The sequence below is a fragment of the Pteropus medius genome, unplaced genomic scaffold (assembly GCF_902729225.1).
Source record: "Pteropus medius unplaced genomic scaffold, Ma_sr-lr_union100, whole genome shotgun sequence".
Classification (NCBI taxonomy): Eukaryota; Metazoa; Chordata; class Mammalia; order Chiroptera; family Pteropodidae; genus Pteropus; species Pteropus medius.
The window spans coordinates 46,693-71,289 of NW_024353791.1; the positions used below are offsets into that span (position 1 = coordinate 46,693).

At 36.6% G+C, this 24,597-nt stretch overlaps 1 protein-coding gene and 1 pseudogene across 1 annotated transcript; one reads left to right on the forward strand and one right to left on the reverse strand.

Annotated features, from left to right (window-relative positions):
• On the reverse strand, positions 1-119 carry LOC120593521 (uncharacterized; annotated as a pseudogene).
• Positions 120-20,503: 20,384 nt separating this feature from the next.
• On the forward strand, positions 20,504-21,451 carry OR4E1 (olfactory receptor family 4 subfamily E member 1). The gene has a single exon (XM_039851360.1). The coding sequence runs from the start codon at positions 20,504-20,506 to the stop codon at positions 21,449-21,451; it is 948 nt and encodes a 315-aa protein (XP_039707294.1).
• The last annotated feature ends 3,146 nt before the right edge of the window (positions 21,452-24,597 follow it).

Sequence of the window (24,597 nt, forward strand, 5' to 3'; positions counted from 1 at the left end):
CACCTACAGCACCTGGTATTCCTAGGTGGTCTCCCATCCAAGTACTAACCAGGCCTGGCTCTGCTTAGCTTCTGAGATCAGATGAGATAGGGCATGTTCAGGGTAGCATGGCCATAGACTTCCCTCTGGCTTTTATTGTTTTATACAGCTTTTCTTGGGATTTTCTTTGAAAAAGAAAAGTAAACATGATTTGTGGCAATTCTAAGTTTATACAGTAGAGTTTTTGATGTGCCCCACCACCTAGAAGACTACATGGGAACAGATACAAAATCACTTCCCTGAGCCGCCTCTGAGACAATCCTCACAGATTCGCACAGCTTGAGATTTCATGCCCTTTGCTTTTGTTCAAATTCCTGATTCTGATTCTGTTTCCATAGGGATATGAAGACTATCCAGAGGAAATAACTGCCTACTTGGAAAGCTTTCTGGTTACCAAAAGATGTTCTTCATCCCAGTGAGTGGTATTTAAACACTTTCATGGAGTGAAATATTTCTCTTTCTCATTCAAAGATGGTTGCTTGATTCATTTCCTTTTATTTTTTTTTTTTTACCTTTGCTTCAGTATTCTATTCTAAAGCAACATGTACAGATTCTACCAAGATCTTCTAATCATCAGTCATTTCATGTTTTGTGTTTCTGCAATCAAAGCAGTAATTCTCAGGCTTCATTTTTCTCTCAGAATTCACCCTTAAATACTAAACAGTTCTCCAGAGTGTGACTAGACTTTGTGATTCTCTGCCTCCTGGATATGTTCTGTGTGTATAGCTCAGTTCATTGGCCACATTCATCATTTACATAAGTTAATCACCCCGTAACCACAACAATTTTAACAAGGTCCACTGGGGAACCCAACTCCCTTTGCTAACTGCTATTCTTCCACAGAGAAGCATTTAGAGAGCAGACAGAGAGTAATCAGTGAGAATGAGAGTTATAATAAATCGCTAGAAGAATCCTCTGCTTATCTGTGGTGTTAGCATGAGCCAGAGGAACACAGGAGATTAATTAAAAAGTTTAATTTTCCTCTGGGTCATCTTAATAAGCAGTCCCTATTGGCCTGTAATTTGTCAAAAGTAACCAAACTCTGGGCTTCTTCCTTCCCTGAACTTTATGTGTGTTTCAGTTACAAACAGCTAACCTCTTGAGTGCCATTTGACCCAGCAGAGCAGAAGCAAATTAGTACCCTACGACTCTATTCCTTTGTGCACAGCTCCCTTCATCATTAAGAGAAAGTGTAAAGAGAGGATTTTTAATCTAGAGTATAGTTAACTACTTGACTAGGGCCCTGTGTGGATAGTTAGTCCACACAATCCACTTAGTATTTTCATTTCCAGCTGAATTGGTCTGTCATCATAGCCCCAACTAGGTATGAAGTTCAAGAGAATAAATATATTATCTAAGAAATTTGGAGCTGGAAGAAGTCTTAGAGTCTATCTGCTGTAGCCCATTCATTTTACAGGAGAGAAAGCAGATGCTTTAGGAGGTTATTTGCCTAAGGTCACACAGAATGTTTGTGATTGAACCAGATCCAGAACTCTAGTCTCCTGTTTGGTGTTCTCCTGGCAAAAATATAAGAATGTCTGCCACCTGAAGACAAGTTTGGAAAAAAATTAAGAAATCACTTTAATTAAATATTGGTTAAGGAAACATAGCGCCCAATTATTTCCTCCTTTGAAAATTTGAAATCTGTCTCATATTTTCCATTTTCTCACCATTCTCATTGCCATTGTTCTAATTAATTCACGCTCCTAATGCTGCCATAGCCTCCTTGCTTTGGCTTTCATATTCCAGTCATTCCTATTTCTAATCTACCTTGTATATCACTGCCAAATAATCTTCCTAAAAGATCATGTCTCAATCTACTTAATAAAATAAACTGTATAATCTTAATATCACTGCTCTGCTTAATTACCCAAGTCGTATCGAGTGAAGGGGGATCTAATTATATTTTTTGCTTCAAGTTCCTGTTCGATGACTCCAAATAATTTGTTTAAATTTGTCGAATTCATTGGCTTATGCTTTCCACTTTAATCACATATTAGATTTTTAGATATAGCAACATTTATTTCTGGGCTTTTTATTGTAGATGTTCCATGCATCTTTCAGTTTATTATATATGTTCCACCCTTTTTTTGATAAACATATCTATATAAATTGGGAAAACAAACTGATATATCTATGCAATCAAAATATCACTCAGCACTAAAAAGGAGTGAATCACTGATACAAGAAATGACATATATGGATCTCCAAATAATTATGTTAAATGAAAGAAGCCAAACCAAAACAGTGCATACTGTCCATTTACATAAAATTCTAGCAATTCTGAAAAAGGCAACTAATCAACAGTGACAGTAAGCACATCAGTGGTTGCCTAGGAAAGGGAGATTGGGTACAAGAAGGAGCAAAAGGGGGAATTACAAAGGAACACAAGAAAATGTGGGAGAATGATGGTTATAATCACTAATTTTATTATGGTGATGGTTTCATGGGTGTATACATATGTCAATATTCATCAAACCGTAAGCTTTACATATGTTCCGTTTATTACATGATAGTTATACCTCAACGAGTCTGTTATGAACAAAAGAATAGACATTCTGAACTAACCATTATGACGTCACTGGTGACCTTCATGGGGATGGGTTCCATAGATAGTAGGTGTTATGGAATGAATGTTTATGTCCTCCTAAAATTCATGTGATGAAATCTTAACCCCCAGTGTGATAGTATTTGAAGGAGAGGTCTTTGGGACGTAATCAGGGTTAGATTAGAACATGAGAGTGGGACCCTCATGATGAGATTAATGCCCTTATAAGAAGTGGAGGAGACACAGGATCTCTCTATCTCTCTGCTCTCCTCCATATGAAGACACAATAAGGTGACCATCTTCAAAGCAGGAAGAGAGCTCTCACCAGACACAAAACTGGCCTGCACCTTGATCTTGGACTTCTCGGCCTCTAGAACTGTGAGAAATAAATGTTTCTTGTTTAAATCACCCAGCCTATGGTACTTTTATTATGAGCCCAAACAAAGACAGATATAAAAACTCAACTACAAGAAGTAAAGAGTGAGTGGATAGTCAGGTATTAGAAACAAATAATTTGTTGAAGAAATAACAGAAATAGAACAGTAACCCAATCGGACAACAGGCTCAAGATTAGAAATTTTTTAATTATAGGAAAGTTCTAAGTATGTTTGTAGGCTACAGAAATTGAATCAGTAGAATAAAATTGAAGACATCAATGAGTGAGGCAGTAAATGATGGAATAAAGTCCCAACAGAGAATGAAAATATTTACCGCAAAAATTCAGAAGCTTCCCCCAAAGAATTTGGGAGACGACCCCAGGAATGCAAGATGCAAGTATATCTCTAAAACTCTCTTAGCAACTTTGAAATCTACATGCATTTGCCCAGTTATCTTTAACACCAATTCTACCTCTGGGATATTTTCCAAAATTATCTTCACTTTTTACAAAGTCTTTAAACATCTTACTAAAGTCTTTGAACATACACTGTTTTAGATCACAAATTCAATTTAAAACCTTGTAAATTTCTTTCAGGTATAAGTCCTGCTTTGCTAACTTCACTCTACCCTTGCTGTGTACTCTCAAGCAAAGGGTTTTAGTGTATCTTGTTCTCTTTTCACAGTATCTGTTACAGCACAGAAATATGTGCCACTGTGACTCTATTCTACCCCTCCTAAGAGAGATTACAGGCAACATTCTAGTTTTGATGAGAAATATTCCCACTACTAGAGATTCAACAGTTGAATTCCTCAGAAAATGCAGCCCTGTTCCCCAACTTCCCTTGGACTGTTGTTATTAAAACATGGTGTCATACATGATGGAGCTGGGGCTGCAAGAGGTCTACACTTTTTCCCTTTCCTGAAGTATCATCAGGGAGAGCCATAGAACTTGAAAGACAGCAGGTATGTATATCGCTGAAGAAGGAGAAAAGTAAGATTTTATGAAATAATGAAAAGATTGGCATGTGATTTTCATTCAAAAGAATGCTTATGAGTTGAAAAATAGCCAAATTAAATGTGAAAAATTTTTAGCATATTTAATTCTGAATGTCTAACAACTAAACTCATTTAGCACCAATACCTGCACAGAAAGTAGCTCCCTCACGTTGTCGCCTCCCAAACCTGGCTCTCATCTGTCTCATTCTGGAGTGAGGGAGGCAGGCTCATTCATCACAGGAAACCAGCTAGGGACAGTGATTCTACACAGACACAAGGCTTTTTTATTTATACTAGAAAAAGAGAAAAATGATTCCTCCCTCAGGCTCATTGGTTCACATTATCTGTCAGTTGCTAAAAAAAAATTCTAAATTGAACCAGTTCCTTCATAGCTAGCACAAGTTCTCTTTAAGTGTGTAGTAAATCTGTGGTTTTGGAACTGGTCACAGTTTCACGTTATAAAGGCTATTCTATTTTACTGCTGTGAAAAAAAAAAAGGAAGAAAAGAGAGCTATATTTAAGCACATTTTCATTGCTTCTGAAGCCTGTTTTTTCAAAGCTTATACCAGAATGTAATTCCTACAACCAGTCACAACTTAAAATCAGAGGATATTGTTAAAAGTTAAAAGAATAATACATTCTTTTTCTTCCTCATCCTTCTCCTACAGCATTTTATAGAAAATGAAAGCCAGATTTAATCAGGTACATTTTTAGAGTAATATTTGTTGTGTGGTGTGGTGTGTGTGTGTCAGTATGTGTTTGTGTGTGTAAGTGTGTGTGTAAGAGAGAGAATGAGAAAGAAGATAAAGGAAAGAGAGCTAGAAAAACTACACCTATGAATGGGAGGAATAGCTTGTATATAATTAACCTAAAACTTGTGATTCCTTAAAGAATAAATCCTCATTTTTATCACAATGGATGAGATGAGTGATTTAGTCTCTTAACTATAGGTAGGTAAGGCAACAACATCCTATCACTAATAAAAAATATGAAGTTTAGCTTTTTTATAACATCTGACATGCTGCTTATATCTTATCTTATTATTCTACAGAATATCAGGCAATAGCATATTAAGCTTTCAATAATAATATTCATTAAGATTTGAATATATGCAAACTAAATTAGAAAAAAAGTAATACAAGAATATTTTTAATTATCCATATCATAACATTAAACATCAAGTTTTTAAAATCAGCATCGGTGTAGATGTGAACACAGGTCAAAGAACTGAAACAAGCGTATAGTATGAACTGTCTATGTGGATGATGACAACTGCCAAAATCTTCAAGGAAAGGGAGAAGACGGTTAAAGATACAAGACAGGGTTGCAGTGGAAATTTGATAGAATTTTCTTCAAAGGTTAGGGAATTTTTACGAGGGAGGGAAAAAAAAAGGACTCCTTCTAAACTTGAGTCCTAGCTTGGGAGAAAAATGCCTGCACTATTTAAGAGGGTTGCAAGAGACAGACACATAGAGCAGGAATGTAAAGGCAATGTGCAGAAATGAGGCCGAGGATTCTACTTGCAAAATGCTCACTAAGAGGGCATAATAAAGGGTTTCCATGGTCAGAGAAGAATAAGAGCTTGACTAGGGAAAGTACCAAGATTTAAGGAGATAAGAATCAATGGGGGCGAATGGAAGGTTCAAAAATATGAAGACTGAGATAACAGGCAGACAGGGCTTGATGAAATTAAAATGGCTGATCTCTTTTGAGAGGGTAGGTGATGAAATCTAATTGTGGCCTCTTCTTGGGGTCGGACACCTGCATAGTTTGTATTGAGGGGCAGAATGATGGTCTCACTAGAAGCCTGCAAGCTCTGTTGGTTCCCTTCCCTCCTGCTGTGAGAGATGTGAAGGCTGAGACAGAAGGTCACATCGCACGGTTAATTCCTATTGCATTTACTGATAACATGACTCTAAAGCCTTTTCAAAGCGTTTCCTTAAATTCCTAAATAAAAGTCATCTTCATTCACTATATTGTAAATGCCTCATAGGAAAGAATCATTACTTTTATGGACATTTTTATCTTCTACTACACTATAAAACTGTACAAACCCTAGATGATTGTGCTGACAATTGTTTTCAGCAGGGAGTCAGTTACCTTTTAGAAGTGAGGACCATATCTTTTTTATCTTTTGGAATGGAAAGAATAGAATGGGAAGAAAGAAACTCAATCAATAAGGTCAAAAAAGCCCCAAAGGTTTATTTCTCCCCTATACCAATAAAAATTTCTGTATGATTTAACAAGCAATTACAGTTGATATTCAATATTATAATAGTTCCAGGTATACAGCATAGTGGCTAGATATTTATATAATTTATGAAGTGATCCCCTTGATAAGTCTAGTACTCACCTGGCACTACATATAGTTATTACAATATTATTGACTATATTCCTTATGTTGTACTCTACATCCCTGTGACTATTTTTTAACTGCCAATTGGTATTTTTTTAATCCCTTCACCTTTTTCAGCCAATTCCCCAACCTCCTTCCATCTAGCAACCATCAGTTTGTTCTCCGTATCTATAAATCTGTTTCTATTTTGTTTGTTGATTTTGTTTTTTTAGAATCCATATATAAGTGAAACCATACAGTATTTGTCTTTCTCTGTCTGACTTATTTCACTTAGCATAATACCCTCTAGGTCTATCCATATCGTAGCAAATGATAAGGTTTCATTCTTTATTATGGCCAAGTAATATTCCATTGTATATATGTATCACCTCTTCTTTTTTTTTCTTTTTTCAATAAATAAGGAGAAGCTATTCCATACCAAACCATAGGGTAATAAGTATGTGGCTGCATCTAATAACAATTGTAGACTTAAGCTGATAAAACTGTCTGTAAACAGGCCAAAAGTAGCAGAAAAGATTAGGGACTATTCTGATGCTGCCTCCCCTGGCCTTGGTCATGGGTTGTTAGTTACACACAGATCAATATCTGCATCCTGTTAGGAAACCATTCTAAATCACTACTATTTTAAAAACTTCTTTCAGTATTTGCATTATCTTTTTAAATTTTTCCTTTATTCTTTTTTAAACTTTATTATTAGTTTCAAGTATACAGTACATTGGTTAGACATTTATATAGTTTATAAAACAATCCCCATAATTGCTCTCTCTCCTCTAGCTGCCCACCTAACCATTGCATTAATGCTAACTACATTCCCTATGTCGTGCTCCCCATTCCTATGACCATCTATCAACTAATAATTTGTACTACTTTAACCTTTCACCCTATTCTCCCAGCCCCCCAACTTCCTTCCCTCTGGCTGTCACCAGATTGTCCTCTATATTTGTGAGTCTGTTTTTGATTAGTTTGTTCTTTCTATCCTGTAGATTCCACAAATAAGTGAAATCACATGGTATTTATCTTTCTCAGTCTAACTTATTTCACTCAGCATAATAACCTCTAGGTCCATCCATGTCATTGCAAATGGTAAAATTTTATTTTTTATGGCTGAGTAATATTCCATTGTATATATAAACCATAACTTCTTTATCCAATCGTCTGCTGATGGTCATTTAGGTTGTTTCCATATCTTGGCTTTTGTAAATTGTGCTGCCATGAACATAGGGGTGCATAGATCTTTATGAATTATTATTTTGGTTTTCTTTGGATAAATTACCCAGAAGTACAATTACTGTGTCAAACGGTATACCCACTTCCAATTTTTTGAGAAACCTCCAGACTGTTTTCCATAGTGACTGTACCAATTTGCATTCCCACCAACAGTGTATGAGAGTTCCCTTTTCTCCATATCCTCACCAACACTTGTTCTTTGATTTATTGATGATAGCCATTCTGACAGGTGTGAGGTGATATCTCATTGTGGTTTTATTTTGCATTTCTCTGATGATTGGTGACTTCAAGCATATTTTCATATGTCTATTGGCCATCTATATTTCCTCTTTGGAGAAATATCTGTTCAGATCTTCTGCCCATTTTTTCATTGGATTGTTTGGGTTTTTTTGCTGTTGAATTGTATGAGTTCTTTACATATTTTGGATATTAACCTCTTATCAGAGGTATCATAAGTGAATACTTTCCCCCATTCAGTTGATTGTCTTTTTGTTTTATTGATAGTTTCCTTTGCTGTGCAAAAACTTTTTAGTTTGATGTTCTTGCTTTATTATTTATTACTACTGTTGTCATCATAGTAATAGAAGAAGAATTCTCTATTTCCATAAAATATTTTATGGTTATAAAGCACCTTCACAATAATGTTACCATTTTATCTTTAAACTCTGCTTAGGTAGATTGGGCAGAGAATAATATCTTCACTCTACAAATGAAAAATTTGAAGCAGGTACCTGACATGCTTATTATTTCAGTTCTGAAAAGTAGAGGAATCTCTTCACTGTATACTACTGAAAGGCAAAATGTCTTACATTTATTTTATTTCTTATAACACCCAGTTCTGTGTCCAGCACCTGTCGTTGACTGAATAAAGGAAGTAATTATTGTAACTTGATGTTTGCCTGAATTACTGATTTTGACATTATACCGTGTCCTCTGTGCCCCCATTCTCAAACTTTCTACTTTCCATCAACTGTTAGTTGAAGGAAACAATCTGATATGGCTCAGGTTGAAGACTGTCTCATCCTGCAATTTTATTTCCACACAGCATATTCCTCAAAAATCTTCTATCATTAGAGTTTCATTTCTATTCTCTCTAACATTTGCTTCCATTCGCATCTGGGATCTATCTATTGTATGTGATACTCTATTATTCATTACACAATCCTCATTTCACTGTGGACCTATTCCAGCTTGATGACTCCTCTTCAACTGAGTAATCTTCCAGTATGTAAAAAGATCAGATCTTTGGCCAACTTCAGTAACTCGTGGCATTCTCAGAGTTAGTGCTTAGATCTTACAGTATTCATCCAGGGTTAAGATTCTTCTGGTTGGATTCATTAGGTTTAGAGAGAGCCCTCTCTTATGCTAGCAGTGTTGCTACACAGAACTAAGTTACCAACCTCTTTGCTATGAAACATATGTCACAAAACACATTTATTCCAAAAGCAATAAAAATTCAATTCTGAAATTAAATGTCTATTCATAGGTTCATTTACACACACACACACACAAAAATGTTTTTAAGCACTGCATTATGCTTACCACTGTGTTAGGTGCTAGGAATTTAATAAATGAATAAGATAGTCTTATCCATCATAAACCCTTGCTTATTCATTGTGATTCTAACTCATCCTCTAACACCAGAGTTTAGAAGTTTGTGACAGAGAAAAGAGACCTAGTTCATTTCATGTTTTCTGTTTCTTGGGAGCATGTACAAGTGGCTAGATGCTGTCCTTCACAAATATTCCAGAAATTTGATATTAAACACAGACACACACAAAGCCTGATTTTTATTATAAACACTTCCTAGCACTAAGACCCAGTTGTAGAAAAAAAAATACAGATTTATTTTTTAATGCTTCAAAGGCATCTGACCAGCCAGCCAGAATACTAGAAGTAGACATGTCAAAAAATCTTGGACACTGTGGATACATTTCTGGTGACTTTTGCATTCAAAATCTCACTCATTTTCTTTTGTATATAAAGTATTCAGTTATTCCTATATTAATAAAAAATTTCAATTAAATACCTATTTCATGATAGGTATTTTGTTAGGAGCTGCAAGAAGATAGAGAAAGGTACATAGTTTTTGTTCTCAAGAAACTTGCTATTCACAAGAAGAAACAAGGCTTGTCTTTAAAAACTCTAGAATGAACCATATCAGTTGGCTCTTTTAAACCCATTATTAACCTAAAAAGCAAACGGTACCACCTCTTCTTTATCCAATCTTCTATTGATGGGCACTTAGGTTACTTCCAATCTGGCTATTGTAAATAACACTGCAATGAACATAGGGGTGCATACATCTTTTTGAATTAGTATTTTGGATTTTCTCTGATAAATATCCAGAAGTTGAATTGCTGGGTCATAAGGTAGTTCTATTTTTAATTTTTTGAGGAACTTCCCCACTGTTTTCCATAGTAGCTACACCAATTTGCAATCCCACCAAAAGTGCATAAGAGTTCCCTTTTCTCCAACAGAAATTGAGGGTTTCTTTCCTCACCAACACTTGTCATTTATTGATTTGTTGATTATAACCATCATGACAAGTGTGAGGTGATATCATTGGGGTTTTAATTTGCACTTGAGCGTGTTTTCATATATCTTTGGCCACCTGTATGTCCTCTTTGGAGAAATGGCTCTTCAGGTCATCAGCTCATTTTTAAATTGGTTTATTTTTTGGTGTTGAATTGTATGAATTCTTTATATATTTTGTATATTAGCCCTTATTGGATGTATCATTGATGAATATCTTCTCCCATTGGGTAGGTTGTCTTTTTGCTTTGTTGATGCTTTCTTTTGCTATGCGAAAACGTTTTAGTTTAATGCAGTCCCATTTGTTTATTTTTTCTTTTGTTTCCCTTGCCTGAGGAAATATATCCAAAAAATATTAGTAAGAGTAATGCCAAAGACTGTACTACCTATGTTTTCATCTAGGAGTTTTATGGTTTGGGGTCTTTGATCTGTTGTGGGTTTATTCTTATATGTTTAATAAAGTGGTCTAGTTTCATTTTCTTTTCTTTTCTTTTTTGCATGTTTCTGTCCAATTTTCCAAAACCTTTATTGAAGAGACTGTCTTTACCCACTGTATATTTTTGCCTCCTTTGTCATACATTCATTGACCATATAGGTGTGAGTTTATTTCTGGACTCTCTATTCTGTTCTATTGATCTATGTGTGGGTTTTTATGCCACTACCATGCTGTTTTGATCACTATTGCCTTGCAGTATAGTTTGATATCAGGGAGCATGATTTCTCCACTTTCGTTCTTCTTTCTCTAGATTGCTGTGGTTCTTTAGGGTCTTTTGTGCTTCCACATAAATTTTAGAATTATTTGTTCTAGTTCTGTAGAAAATGCCATTGGTATTTACATATGGATTGCATTAAATCTATAGATTGCTTTGGGTAGTATAGACATTTTAATGATATTAATTATTCCTATCCATGAGCAGAGTATATGCTTCCATTTATTTATATCTTCTTCAATTTCTTTCTTCAATGTCTTATAACTTTCTGAATACAGGTCTTTTACCTCCTTGGTTAAATTTATTCCTAGATATTTTACTTTTTTAATGCAATTGTAAATGGGATTGTTTTCTTAAATTCTCTTTTGATGATTCATTATTAGTTCATAAAAATGCAACCAATTCTGAATATTAATTTTGTATCCTACTACTTTACTAAACTTATCAGTTCTAATAGTTTGTTGGTGGAATCTTCAGGGATCTCTATATATAATATCATGTCATCTGCATATAATGACTATTTTACTTCTTCCTTTCCAATTCAGATGCCTTTTATTTCTTTCCCTTGCTTTATTGTTGTGGCTAGAACTTCCAATACTATGTTGAATAAAAGTGGTGAAAATGAACACCCTTGTCTTGTTCCTGACCTTTTGATTATGATGTTAGCTGTGGGTTCATCATATACAGCTTTTATTATGTTGAGGTATGTTAACTCTATTCCCACCTACCTGAGAGTTTTCCTTCTAAATGAATACTGGATTGTGTCAAACGCTTTTCCTGCATTTATTGATAGGATCATATGATTTTTATTTTTCATTTGTTTTTGTGGTATATCACATTAATTTATTTGTGGATATTGAACCACACTTGCCTCCCAGGAATAAATTGCACTTGATCATGGTATGTGCTCTTTTTAATGTATTGCTGAATTAAGTTTGCTAATATTTTGTTGAGGATATTTGCATCTATGTTTACCAGAGATAATGGCCTATAATTTTCCTTTTTGTAATGTCTTTGTCTGTTTTTGGAATTAAGGTAATGCTGGAATAGTTTGAGAAAGATAGGTGTATATATTTTTTGGAATGTTTAATAAAATTAACCTGTGAAGCCATCCCGTCCAGGACTTTTATTTGTTGGGAATTTTTTAATTACTGGTTTAATTTTGTCAGTGGTTATTAATCTGTTCAGATTTTCTGTTTCTTCTTGATTTGGTCTTGGAAGATTGTACATTTCTAAGGGTTTATCTATTTCTTCCAGGTTGTCCAATTTGTTGGCATATAATTGTTCATAGTATTTTTGTATAATCATTAGTGCCTGTGTGAAAGCAACTCTTTTTTATTGAGATATAATTAACATATAACATTGTATTAGTTTCAGGTGTACAACATGATTCAATATTTGTATATATTTTGAAATGATCACCACAATAAGTCTAGTTAACATCTATCATCATACCTAATTAAAATTTTTTTTCTTGTGATAAGAACTTTCAAGATGTACTCTCTTGGCAACTTTCAAATATACAATACAGTATTACTAACTATAGTTGTCATGCTGTACATTGCATCCCCATGACTCATTTATTTTATAACTAAAAGTTTATACCTTCATGGACTTTGGACTTAAAGAAGATTTTATGAATTTGACCTCAAAGGCAAGGGAAGTAAAATAAAATAAATGAATGGGACTATATTAAACTAAAAAGCTTCTGCACAGCAAAAGAAACAGTCAATAAGGTAAAGAGACAACCACCCAAATGGAAAAAAATATTTGCAAGCAATGCCTCTGATAAGGGCTTAATATCTAAAATATACAAAGAATTCATACAAGTCAATAACAACAAAAAACAAACAATCCAATCAAAAAACATGGGCAAAGGACCTGAACAGATACTTCTCCCAAGAAGACATAAAAATGGCCAACAAACATGAAAAGATGTTGAACCTCACTAGCTATTAGCAAATCAAAATCATAATAAAATACAATCTCACACCTTTCAGAATAGCTATAATCAACAGGACAAGTAATAACAAGTGTTGGAGAGAATACAGAGAAAAAGAAACTCTCATACATTGCTGCCGGGACTGCAAATTGCTACAGCCTCTATGGAAAACAATATGGAGTTTCCTCAAAAAACTGAGAATTGATCTACTATATGATTAAGCAATCCTTCTACTGGGTATTTATCCCCAAAGACTTGAAAACTCATGTCCTAAAGATATTTACACAATCACGTTCATAGAAGAATTATTCACGGTGGCCAGGACATGGAAGTAACCAAAGTGTCCTACGAAAGATGATTGGATAAAAAAGCTGTGATACAGGGGAAGGTCGGGAAATGGTCTGCTGCAGAGGCAGGAGAGGGCTTCCCTGGGCAACCGTGGAGTAGACAGGGCTCAGCGTGCAGCCTCATCTGTAGTCTGAATCAGAACTTGGACGTCAGCCCTTCCTGAGGATGCCGAAGCACTTTCTTTGGACTCTTGAGTTCTTCTCAAGTGGAACCAAAAAGAAGATTAATAAATATGTTGAATTCTAAAATAAGAATGGCCCGGGAGAAAAAAAAAAATGGTGTAGACGATAGAGGCTCTGTTCATCCCTCTGGCAACCAAATCAAAGTTGAGAAGGAAACAAGAAGAAGCAGCCAGGAAAAATCGCCTGGAATCTTGATGAACAAGCCATGCAAATTGGGAGAAATCCAAGAATTCACTCTGTAATGGCAGAAGGTAGGACGGGGCGAGGACGTGGGACTGCTGGGTCTCCAGTGGATGAGTGAGACGGAGGCTGCAGCAGCGGCAGATGCCTCTTAAAGGGGCCGCGACCGCAAGCAGAGTTTCGCTGTGGTCGCTCTGCCCAGAGATTCTCTGAAACCCCACCTCCCCCAACTTGCTGGCCCCGCTGAAGCCACATCCAGGTTTATGCTCAGTGAATCAGGAGCTTCTTGCTGAGATTCACACTGGAGGAGGCAGCTGGCCTCTGTTTCTGGTGTGGCCTTTTGAGGCAACTATAAGCACGGCATTTGTGTATTGCTTGCTGAATCTTAACAGGTGGCTCTGGAGGGGCAAAGGCTTGGGCTAAATTTGACCTGTAGCTGAACCCCTCTCAGGACTGTGCAACTAGACACCTACTTCACAAATCCACACTAATAAGACTGGAGACTTAGCATCTTTGCTTAATACATAGAAACAGACACAGAAGGGCAGCCAAAATGAGAAGACAAAGAAGCAGAAACCATATGAGAGAACAGAACAGAGATCCAGATATAATGGAGTCAAGTAATCTAACAGATTCAGAGGTCAAAACACTGGTTATAAAGATGCTCAATGAACTTTTGGGAAGTGTAAAGAACTCCAACAAGGAGATAAAAAACATAAAAATGGAAATGGCAATTATAAAAGGGAACCAGTCTGAAATGAAGAACATGTTATCTGAGATGAGAAGTATATTAAATGGAATAAACAAAGGAATAAACAAAGTGAATTTAAAAAAAGATCAAATGCCTTATCTAAAGGATAGGAAAACCAAGGACATGCAATCAGAATGGCAAGAGATAAGATGACAAGACTTTAAAAATAATTTAAGGAGAATATGGAACACTATTAAGGGTCCAAATTCTGTCTGATTGGCATAACTGAAGAAAATCAAGATGTTGAACAACTGTTTGAAGAAATAATGATGGAAAACTTCCCTAACCTGGTGAAGGAAATGGACATAAAACCCCAGGAAGCTCAGAGAATTCCAAAAAAAGGGATCCAGAGAGGGCCACACCAAGACTCATCATAATTAAAGTGCCAAAGGTTAAATACAAAGAAAGAATATTAAAAACAACAAGAGAAAAACAGATAGTTACTTATAAAGGAAAACCTATAACATAAAACTGGCAGCTGATTTCTCAAAAGAAACTGTGCAGGACGGAAGGGCTTGGCAAAAAATATTCGACAGGACGAAGACCCAGGATCTCAACCAAGAATACTTTATCCAGCAACACTATCATTTAGAATTGAAGGACAGATAAAGAGCTTCCCAGACAAAAATAAGCTGAAGGAATTTATCACCTCCAAGCCAGTATTACAGGAAATGTTGGAGGGACTTCTTTAAGAAGAAAAACAGGAATATCTTGTATCAAAAACAGGAATAAAAAATGGTAACAACTACATTCCTATCAAGAAGTATCTGAAATGGAAAAGAATTAAGTGTTCCAACCAAAAGATAAGACTGGCTGAAAGGACAAGAAAACAAGACTCCTACATATGGAAAGGAAGGGGATGGAAAAAGATATTGCTTTGATGGACCTAGAAGGTGTTTAAGTCAGACAGAGAAAGATAAACACTATATGATTTCACTTATATGCGGAATCTAAGGAATAAAAAGAACAAAGTAATCAAAAACAGACTCACAAATATAGAGGACAATTTGGTGATGGACAGAAGGGAGGGAGTTTGGGGGGGCTGGGAGAATAGGGTGAAGGGTTAAAGAAGTACAAATTAGTAACTGATGGATGGTCACAGGTATGGAGAGCATGGCATAGGGAATGCAGTTAGCATTAGTACGTTGGCTAGGTGGAGGGTCAGCGGAGGGAGGGAGCAATTGGGGGGGTCATTTTATGAACTATATAGATGTCTAACCAATGTACTATATACTTGAAACTAATTAAAATATAAATAAATAAATAATAAATTTTTAAAAAAAGAAACTGTGGTACATATATCAATGTAATATTACTCAGCCGTAAAAAGAGATGAAATATTGCCATTTTCAACAACACTGATGGACCTTGGGCTAATCATTCTAAGCAAAATAAGCCAGATAGAAAAAGTTGAAAACCACATAATTTATATGTGAGATATAAACCTAAAAGCAACAGACAAACAGGACATACAAGCAGAGACTCATAGACAATAGACTAGCAGTTATCAGAGGTCAAGGGGAGGGAGAAGGGGAGAGGTAGATGGGATTAAAGGGGACAAACAGGTGGTGACAGAAAGAAATCTAACTATGGGTGGCGAACACACAATGCCAATGTATATATATGCCTTACTGTTGAATTGTACACCTGAAACTTACTGGATTTCATTAACCAATGTCACCACAATAAAAAAGAATGATAATAAACTAGAAGTTTATATCTTTTGACCACCTTCACCCTTTTGTCCACCCCCATATCTATGTGCTCATTTTTTTTCTTTTCTAGATTCCACATACAAGTGATCGAGCAACTCTTCAAGTGTGCACATTCCATAGGTGATGAAATCAACCAATCATGTATACCTTGATGCTATTTCTCTTTTATGAAACACAGCTTCCAAGTGAAGTGATAGAATAAGTACTGGATTTAGCAACAGAAGACCTGAACTCGAGCTCTGCTTCAGATGCTATCTGACATGTAAATTTGGTGAAAATCACTAAACACTAAGTCCAATTTTTCTATAATGCTCTCTATCTTACAGGGATGTTGTGAAGATCAACTAAAATAATGAGTATGAAAGAGCTTTGCAAACTCTAAAGTATTCTGCAAGTATAAACAACTGTTCTCATTTTTTCTGTGGAGGAAGTAGGAACACACAATTTTGGAGTACGAAGAACTGCCAGGGAAGAAAAGCCTGAGTAGGACACCTAGGTTGCAGTCTGTGAACAGTCAGAGGAAAGTGGTGGGGCTACCAAAAGGAAGTACAGAAATAGTAATACAAAGAAGTCAAAGAGTAATTTCTCAACTTTGCATTTGCCAATGACAACAGTCATAGAAATGGCCCTGTAATCAATTGAAAGTCATTTTCTGTATTGCCCTTGGTATATTATGCTTATGATAAAGGATTTAAATTCCAAGTGTACAGAGAATTAGTATGGCCAGCATATCCTTCTTTCTCATGTGTTCTCTGACTGTCAAAGTAACAATACAATACAAGCCCCACAGTGGCCAAGTAGCAATATCTGTAAGTTCTAGAAGCTCCAGTTTTTTCAGTACAGTCAAGTCTGGCCTCTGATCAATGATAATGAATCCAACAAGAAAACTGGGGGAAAGAAGCCTAAGCCAAAGTCCTTGGGAGTAAGAGTTTCCAGTAACTTCTGACATTTTCCTCTATTAGCATTTTCTCTCTACACACTGCTGTATGGAGAGTCAGCTGTGAGGCTTACCCTCTAGCCCCAAACCCTCTGTTTAGGATATCATGACCATCCCACAAAACTGTTCAATCTTGAAATTCAAACTCAGAGTATAATCTTCATCTCTCTCCTTTGAATCCTTTCACCAACTTAAACCACCAAGCTCATACATCCAAACAGAGAAAGAGAAAGGGGCATTTAAGCAAGAGGTTCTACATTTTCACTATTATCCAAAATAATGAAGCGATGCCCAAATAGGGATGCTGGTAGCTGGTGGTGGCTGTTTTGTTTATTTTTTGAATTGCATATTACAGAATTATATTAATATAGTTAACACATTTAGGGCCACATGCTTTACCAAGAGTTCTAAAAATTTTTACCATTGTATTCATGTTTTTTAACTAGAAAACTGAGGCTCAGAATGTGAAATACCTTGCCCAAATTTACACTTCTAAGACACTGGAATTTTTACTTGGACAATCTGACTCAAGAGTCCAAACATTTGACCTCTCTGGCAGGGAGCCGATTAAATCTTAACTCCATTGCCCTTCCCTCATCTCCATGTTTTCATATGAATTAAATAAGAATACATAAAAGCCCCTCACCTAATAGTCATATATAAATATAAATACATCCTAAAGACTCATGTTGAAGTCTTGTTTTCTCATTACATTCCCTTAGTGACAATTGCAAGTCTGTAACTTTAATCCCCACAGAATCACAGAATTAACTTTTTCTAACTAGTGACTAGGGCAAGCTGATGTCACTGCTTTAAAGTTCCCAAGGACACAAAGCCTATATAATTCAGTAGAAAAACACCAACGCGGAAGCTGCCAGTCCCAGCTGCTTTCTTTCTCTACAGATTTCCTTCAGTATTTGAAGGTGGAATAATCCATTTGAAATTAGCGATGCAAAACTTCTACGTAAAGAGTATGCTGCGAAGTAACAGGATGCTTCAGTCACACTGATTCTGAATAATTCCATCAAGTGTTGTGTTTGAAGTGTCCTGGTAAACTAGCATGGCCTGCAAAAGTGGTTGGTAGCACTTTTCATCCTTTCTACTTATCACTGCAGTCTGACAAAGTGCGAAAAACATACCATTCCTATATCACACCTTCAGTTGACTAGAAAACAATTCTAGAAAATCTTAGTGCAGAGTTACATGCTATACATATTGAAAAAATATGACAAAAATATAGGTACAAAGGTGTGCTTTTTGCAGAAATCCTGAAGCGCCTCTGGTCAAATATCACCAAATATATCTACTGTGACTTATTATCAAAAACTGTGAACAAGACCCAAAGGAACTTCAAAGGTTTTGACTTTCTTTACAGAAAAATCAAATCAAGGTAAGTGGGGTTATTTGATTTGTCCAATTGCAAAAAAATTATTTCTACTGGAAAATAATATCAGTATTGAAACTATAAGACTGAGATAATGCCATTCCCTTTGGAGGTGCTGAGAGCATCAGGAACAACCCAAGGTGAGTTTTATAGACATTTTAATTATATCCTACTTTTCTTTTAATTGCTTTCCCCCACTTTTCTGAAATATATGCAATAGACGCTAGGTTTTTATTTTGTGTACCATATTTTTGACATAAACTAACACCAAATTTCTACTACAGTTGGACACATCTCTGTTTTTTAAAGCATTTTTTCCTATGGCTCCACTGAAATAGAAAAAAATGATGATGATGGAACAGAAATCTTCACTTCGGATCCATTTCTCAGTCTGCATACCTTTCCTATCTGTATAGGTGATATTTCTCACATTGAACTTAAAATAAACTCCTGGCTCTATTCTTGATCAGTTCTTCAACTTTCAATTTTGCAATCATCCCCTTCAAACTTACTAAATTACAAAGATAACAGATGTAGATAATTAAACATTTGAAATTGTTTTCTGGAGCAAAAGTTTTAAATGAACAATCTAAGAAAAACTTGTAAATAGTAAAATTCATCCATAGCTACATTAACATGTTGCTATAAACATGAATCTAAACAACACCATGAGTTTAATTTAAATGTTAACTGAAAGACTTCTCCTGCCCTAAAACTTTTTGCTTTGCCACAGATTTCCTTCGCTAGTTTCTTGATTTGACACGACTATTAGTCTTTCCTCTGATATAGACAAAAAGGGCCATTGTCTGCAGAAGTCCAGTGTGATGAGGTATAGGAAAAAATTGAGAAGCAAAGGAAAACGAGGAGCACAAAAGTTTTGTTTAGTCTTTTTTCATAAGCAATGTGGAGTTAACTCATCTGGCAGAGAGCTTGATCTCAAGAGATGACATAAAGCATGCGTTATGATCAGTGATGGGACGAAGGTAGCATAAGATGTTGGGGCTCAAGGAACCAAGAGGGGCAGCCTGTTTGGGTGGGCCACCTCTGGAAGGCTGTGCATCAAGGTAGCAGCATGAAGGAGGCAAGCTAGAGGAGAAAGACTTCTCACAGATGCCCACCCAATCTGACCCCAAACACCTAGGAGAGAAGGAAGGAGGCAACTGAGACACATTCTACTTAATGCCTCGGTTATATCAATTACCACCAAAAGTCAGGTCAGAGTGGTGATAAAGAAAACTTGGACCAGCAGTCAGGAGACCTAAGCTCTGGACCCAGCTATCACTCCAAGTCTCTGTGAACTTGGGCCAGATGCTTTACCTTTCTGTGCCTCATTTTTTTCTATTTGTAAAATGAAAACAAGCTAGACTAGGTAAACTCTTAGGTCTTTTTAAGAGCAAAGATCTTATGATTCTATCATATACACATTTCTTATTAAAAATAGTGAGACTTGGGTTGAAAGTAGACTAGTTTAAAAGAAAGTAAAACAACTACTTTTGATTTACTTGTGGGCAAGATGACAGATTTGGACTTTTTAAAGCACTGAGGATAATTTAGTCAAGACAATGAGGCTATTAAGCCTGAACCTTGACCTCTCGCTTACGAATGAGCAAGTGGAGTGGAGGAGAAGCAAGCCTCCCTCACCCTCTCCAGATGTTCTAAGGTTTCCAGGGTTTTATCCAGCCTCCTCTAAAGAATTGTTCAAAAAATGCCACAGCCACATTGCCAATTGTCCAGCAGTTTGGCAAAAAGCCTCTACCTTCTGAAAACTAGATAATTGAAATTACAGTGTCAAGGCATCACGACAGAGCCAACAGGGGAGCAAATCGTTTGGGTTAGTGAAAAATGCAATAACAAGACAATAAAGAAAGCTGTGTTCAAGGCCAGGATTTGTGTGACGTTGGACAAATTACATATTTGGAGTCAGGAGAAGTTTAATTTCTTCTGTAAAAATCTGTAACCTAAATCCGAGCACTGATATCTTACCACAATAAGGGAGAAACACTTTATTTGGTCTCTCCCTATCTAAAGTTGTTTTATATCTCTTAGTAAATCAAGATTCTCTATTCTGTTATTCCAAAAGTGTGCATTTAGCACCTACTATGTGTCCAGCATGATTTAAGATGCCGAATAGGGAATTTAAAATAAGATATTTGATCAGATATTCTAGGTAGAGGGGAAAGTCATGAGCACAGAAGAAATTAAGTGACCAAATAATCGATGCCAATACTGGTTTGTTTGTTTTTCTAATTCTTGACAGGAGTGTCCAACAAAGAGAATGGAAGAGGCTGGCCTACTCAATCAAACTAATTTAGTGACATATTTTCAGCTTCGAGGTTTATTTGTAAATCAGAAGGTACAGGTGGCTGTGTTTGCCATGTTCCTCGTTTTCTATGCCCTGACTCTGATTGGGAACATCCTCATTGTCATAACTATTATCTATGACCACCGGCTTCATACCCCCATGTATTTCTTCCTCAGCAACCTGTCCTTTATCGATGTCTGCCACTCCACAGTCACTGTCCCCAAGATGCTGATAGATACCTGGTCAGAAAAGAAGCTCATCTCCTTTGATGCCTGTGTTACTCAGATGTTCTTCCTGCACCTCTTTGCTTGCACAGAGATCTTTCTCCTCACTGTTATGGCCTATGATCGGTATGTGGCCATTTGCAAACCCCTGCAGTATATGACAGTGATGAACTGGAAAGTATGTGTGGGGCTGGCTGTGGCCCTCTGGATAGGGGGGATGATCCACTCTATATCCCTTACCTCCCTCACCATCAAGCTACCCTACTGTGGTCCTGATGAGATTGACAATTTCTTCTGTGATGTACCTCAAGTAATCAAACTGGCCTGCACTGATACCCACATCATTGAGATTCTCATCATCTCCAATAGTGGGCTAATCTCCGTGGTCTGTTTTGTGGTTCTCGTGGTTTCCTATGCAGTTATCCTGGTAAGTCTGAGGCAGCAGATCTCTGAAGGCAGACGGAAGGCCCTATCTACCTGTGCAGCCCACCTCACCGTAGTCACGCTGTTCCTGGGACACTGCATCTTCATCTATTCCCGTCCATCCACCAGCCTCCCCGAGGATAAAGTGGTGTCTGTGTTTTTCACCGCTGTCACCCCCCTGCTGAACCCTATCATCTATACCCTAAGGAATGAAGACATGAAGAATGCCTTGAACAAGTTAATGGGTAGGAAGGAAGGGAAAGAAAAAAAATGAAAATATCTAAGCCCATAAGATGCTTTGTGTTCCAAATCAAAGAAATACCTTGCAAAGAATAAATTACATACCACGTTTATCAGACTAGTCATGTGCCTCATAGGGATATTTAGGTCAATGATGGACCACATATACGACAGTGGTCCCATAAGATTATAATGAACCTGAATTTCCTGTAAGAAATGGAAGGATAGGTGGTTCAGAAGGAATATATTTTTCTCTGATGGGAGCAATATCTGTGGGGTAGAGTCCCTCATTCACAGCACTTTAATTTTGAGTGCACGGATTACATCCCAATCAGTCAGACACTGACTTGTTTCAGCACAGAGGAGCCTGATCCCCCAGTGCTACAGATTCAGAAGGCAATACAGCCCTCTCAGATCTAGCTCGATGGTCTTCATAGTACATTGCTGCATAAGATCCTGTACAAGGACACAAGTCCACAGGAGCTACCTTGACAAGTATTAAGTGGCGCTGTCACTTTAGTAAGTTTTCCGTGGTAGTGCGGAGCCAGCCTGTCCCTGTATTTTGGAAATATTTTTAGGTCGTAATAATGTAAAGTATAAGTAACTTTTATTTCTTCCATCAATTTAATGCCAGAGAGAGTCCTTTGTGTCAGATGGGGTCAATGGAACCTAAAACAAATTTTCAAAGTCAAAACATACCCTCTCCCTTTTATTTTATTTATTTATTTATTTTTTATTAAGTTTATTGGGGTAACGTTGGTTAATACAATTATATAAATTTCAGGTGTACATTATCATTTGCCATCTATATATTCCATTGTTACCACCCAAAGTCCAGTTTCCTTCAGCCATCATATATTTGATCCCCCTTACCCACTTCACCCTCTCCTTACCCCCCTATATTTGACCCCTTTTACCCCATCTATCTCTCCCTTCATCCCTTACCCCCTACCCTCTGGTAACCACTAGCTCATTGTCCATGTTCCTGAGTATCTGTTTGTCCTGTTACACTCTCCCTTTTAAACACCCTCTTTTTTTAATGACTATCACAAAGTTCCTTAATCAGACCACTATTTCAACATGCAATAGCCTAAACCACATTGCCATGATGATCCTTTATCTTCCTATATCTCTCCATCTTGATGTCTTTTTCTTACTGATCCTCAGGCCACTTTTCACTCCATCCTATTAGTCACTATTATGGTGATCTACACCTTATCCAGCCAATGTCTCCTTGATATTCCAATCAATCCAGCCCACATCCCTGTTCATGGAGCAGCACTGACAGCTTCGATGTTCTATTTCTAACACTTTGAAAGGAAGTGATTGGGGGTGTGGAACAGTATTTACAAAGTCCACAGTGGTGTACAGTAATGTCCTAGACCTTCTCATCCACTAACCACTCACTCACTGACTCGCCCAAGGCAACTTCCAGTCCTGCAGGCTCCATTTATGGTAAGTACCCTATTCAAGTGTACCATTTTTATCTCTTATATCATATTCTTACTTTCCTTTTCCTATGTTTAGATACACAAATACCACTGTGTTACAATTGCCTATAGTATTCAGTACAGTAACATGCTATTCAGGTTTCTAGCTTAGGAGCAATAGGCTATACCATATAGCTTAGACGTGTAAGTTGGCTACACCATATAGATTTGTGTAAGTGCACTCTATGGTGTTTGCATGATGAAATCACCTAATGATGAATATCTAAAAATGAATCCCCATTATTAAGTGACACATGACTGTACATGACTTATCAAATTATCTTCTGACCCAATATCTGACAATCATAGCAAGAGCTATGATTTCCAATATCTTCAGTACACTGGAAATTGTTCTAGTCACTTTGCCTTTACTTAATTCTCACAACAACTCATTTTACACATGAAGAAACCAAAGCTCAAAGAGAGCAAATAGCATGCTAAAGGTCACCCACTAGGAGATGATGAAGGCAGGATGTTAACCTAAGTATATCAACACAAACTCATGCTATTTTCACCGCCATGCTGTTTCTCCCTGCTTTTGTCTTAGGATCATAACTAAGGTCTAAACAAGATCAGGGAAGATCTTGCCTACATCAGTCATTCAGATGTTTTCCTAAATAGCCTAAGAAACACTGGTAAATCAGACAAAGTGAGTTTGCACATGACTTTGGTGACTTAGAAGACTTTGAACCATTAAAGTCATTGATATCCTCATGTGTCCAGAAAAAGTCTGCCATTAGAGCCATGAAAAGGGAATGTGTTATTATTCATTTATTTGACAAATATTCACTGAGCACCCATTATGTGCTAAGTACTATGTTTATAGTTATAAATAAAACAAACATATTGTTTATCCTTCATGCAGTGTAGAATCTAGTGAAAATAAGAAAAAGATACAAATAATTTTTAATTACATATTATAACAAATGTTGTGAATGAAAATAGTAGGATGCTATTAGAGGTTTAGAGAAAAGACTGTCTTTAGTTTGGGTAGTCAGGGAGAGCCTCTCTGAGGAAATGACATTTAAGCTAAAATCTGAAAGATGAAAAGGAGCCAACCATGAGAAAAGAGAGGTGATGAACATTCTAGGCAGAAGAAATGACAGGTGTGGAGACCTATGTTGGGAAAGACCTTGGCTTCTTCCAACAAGTGAAAGACCAATGTGGTCACAACTTAGACTGTGAGAGGTGACTGACAGAGAATGGTGAGAGGTAACATTGGAGAGGTAAAAATAATACTTTCATGTCCTCTCAAGGAGTATAGAATCTTCTTCAGTACAATTGGAAGCCACCAGAATGGTTTAAATATAGAAGAGGCATGATATAACTTAATGAAATTATTTTAATATTATGTAGAGAATTCATTCAACTAAGCATTTATTATTAAACGTTAATAGTCACTCAATTTTGCACTAATTGATGGGAGAAAATACCAAGGGGAATAAAACATAGTGTATAATCCAGTATGTTGAATCTAGTTTTGGGAACACACATTGTAACATTGTGATAAGTGCTCTAAGAGTGGTGTGTGCTAAATGGATTGGGAAAACAGGGAATATGAGGAAGCTGGTCCAGGCAACAGTATTTCACACAACTATACAAAAAGCATGGCGTATTGGGACCCAACAGGTCTGTCTGACTCCATTTGTGAGAAGGGCATGCTTATATGCAGCTGAGATTTCCTTGGTAA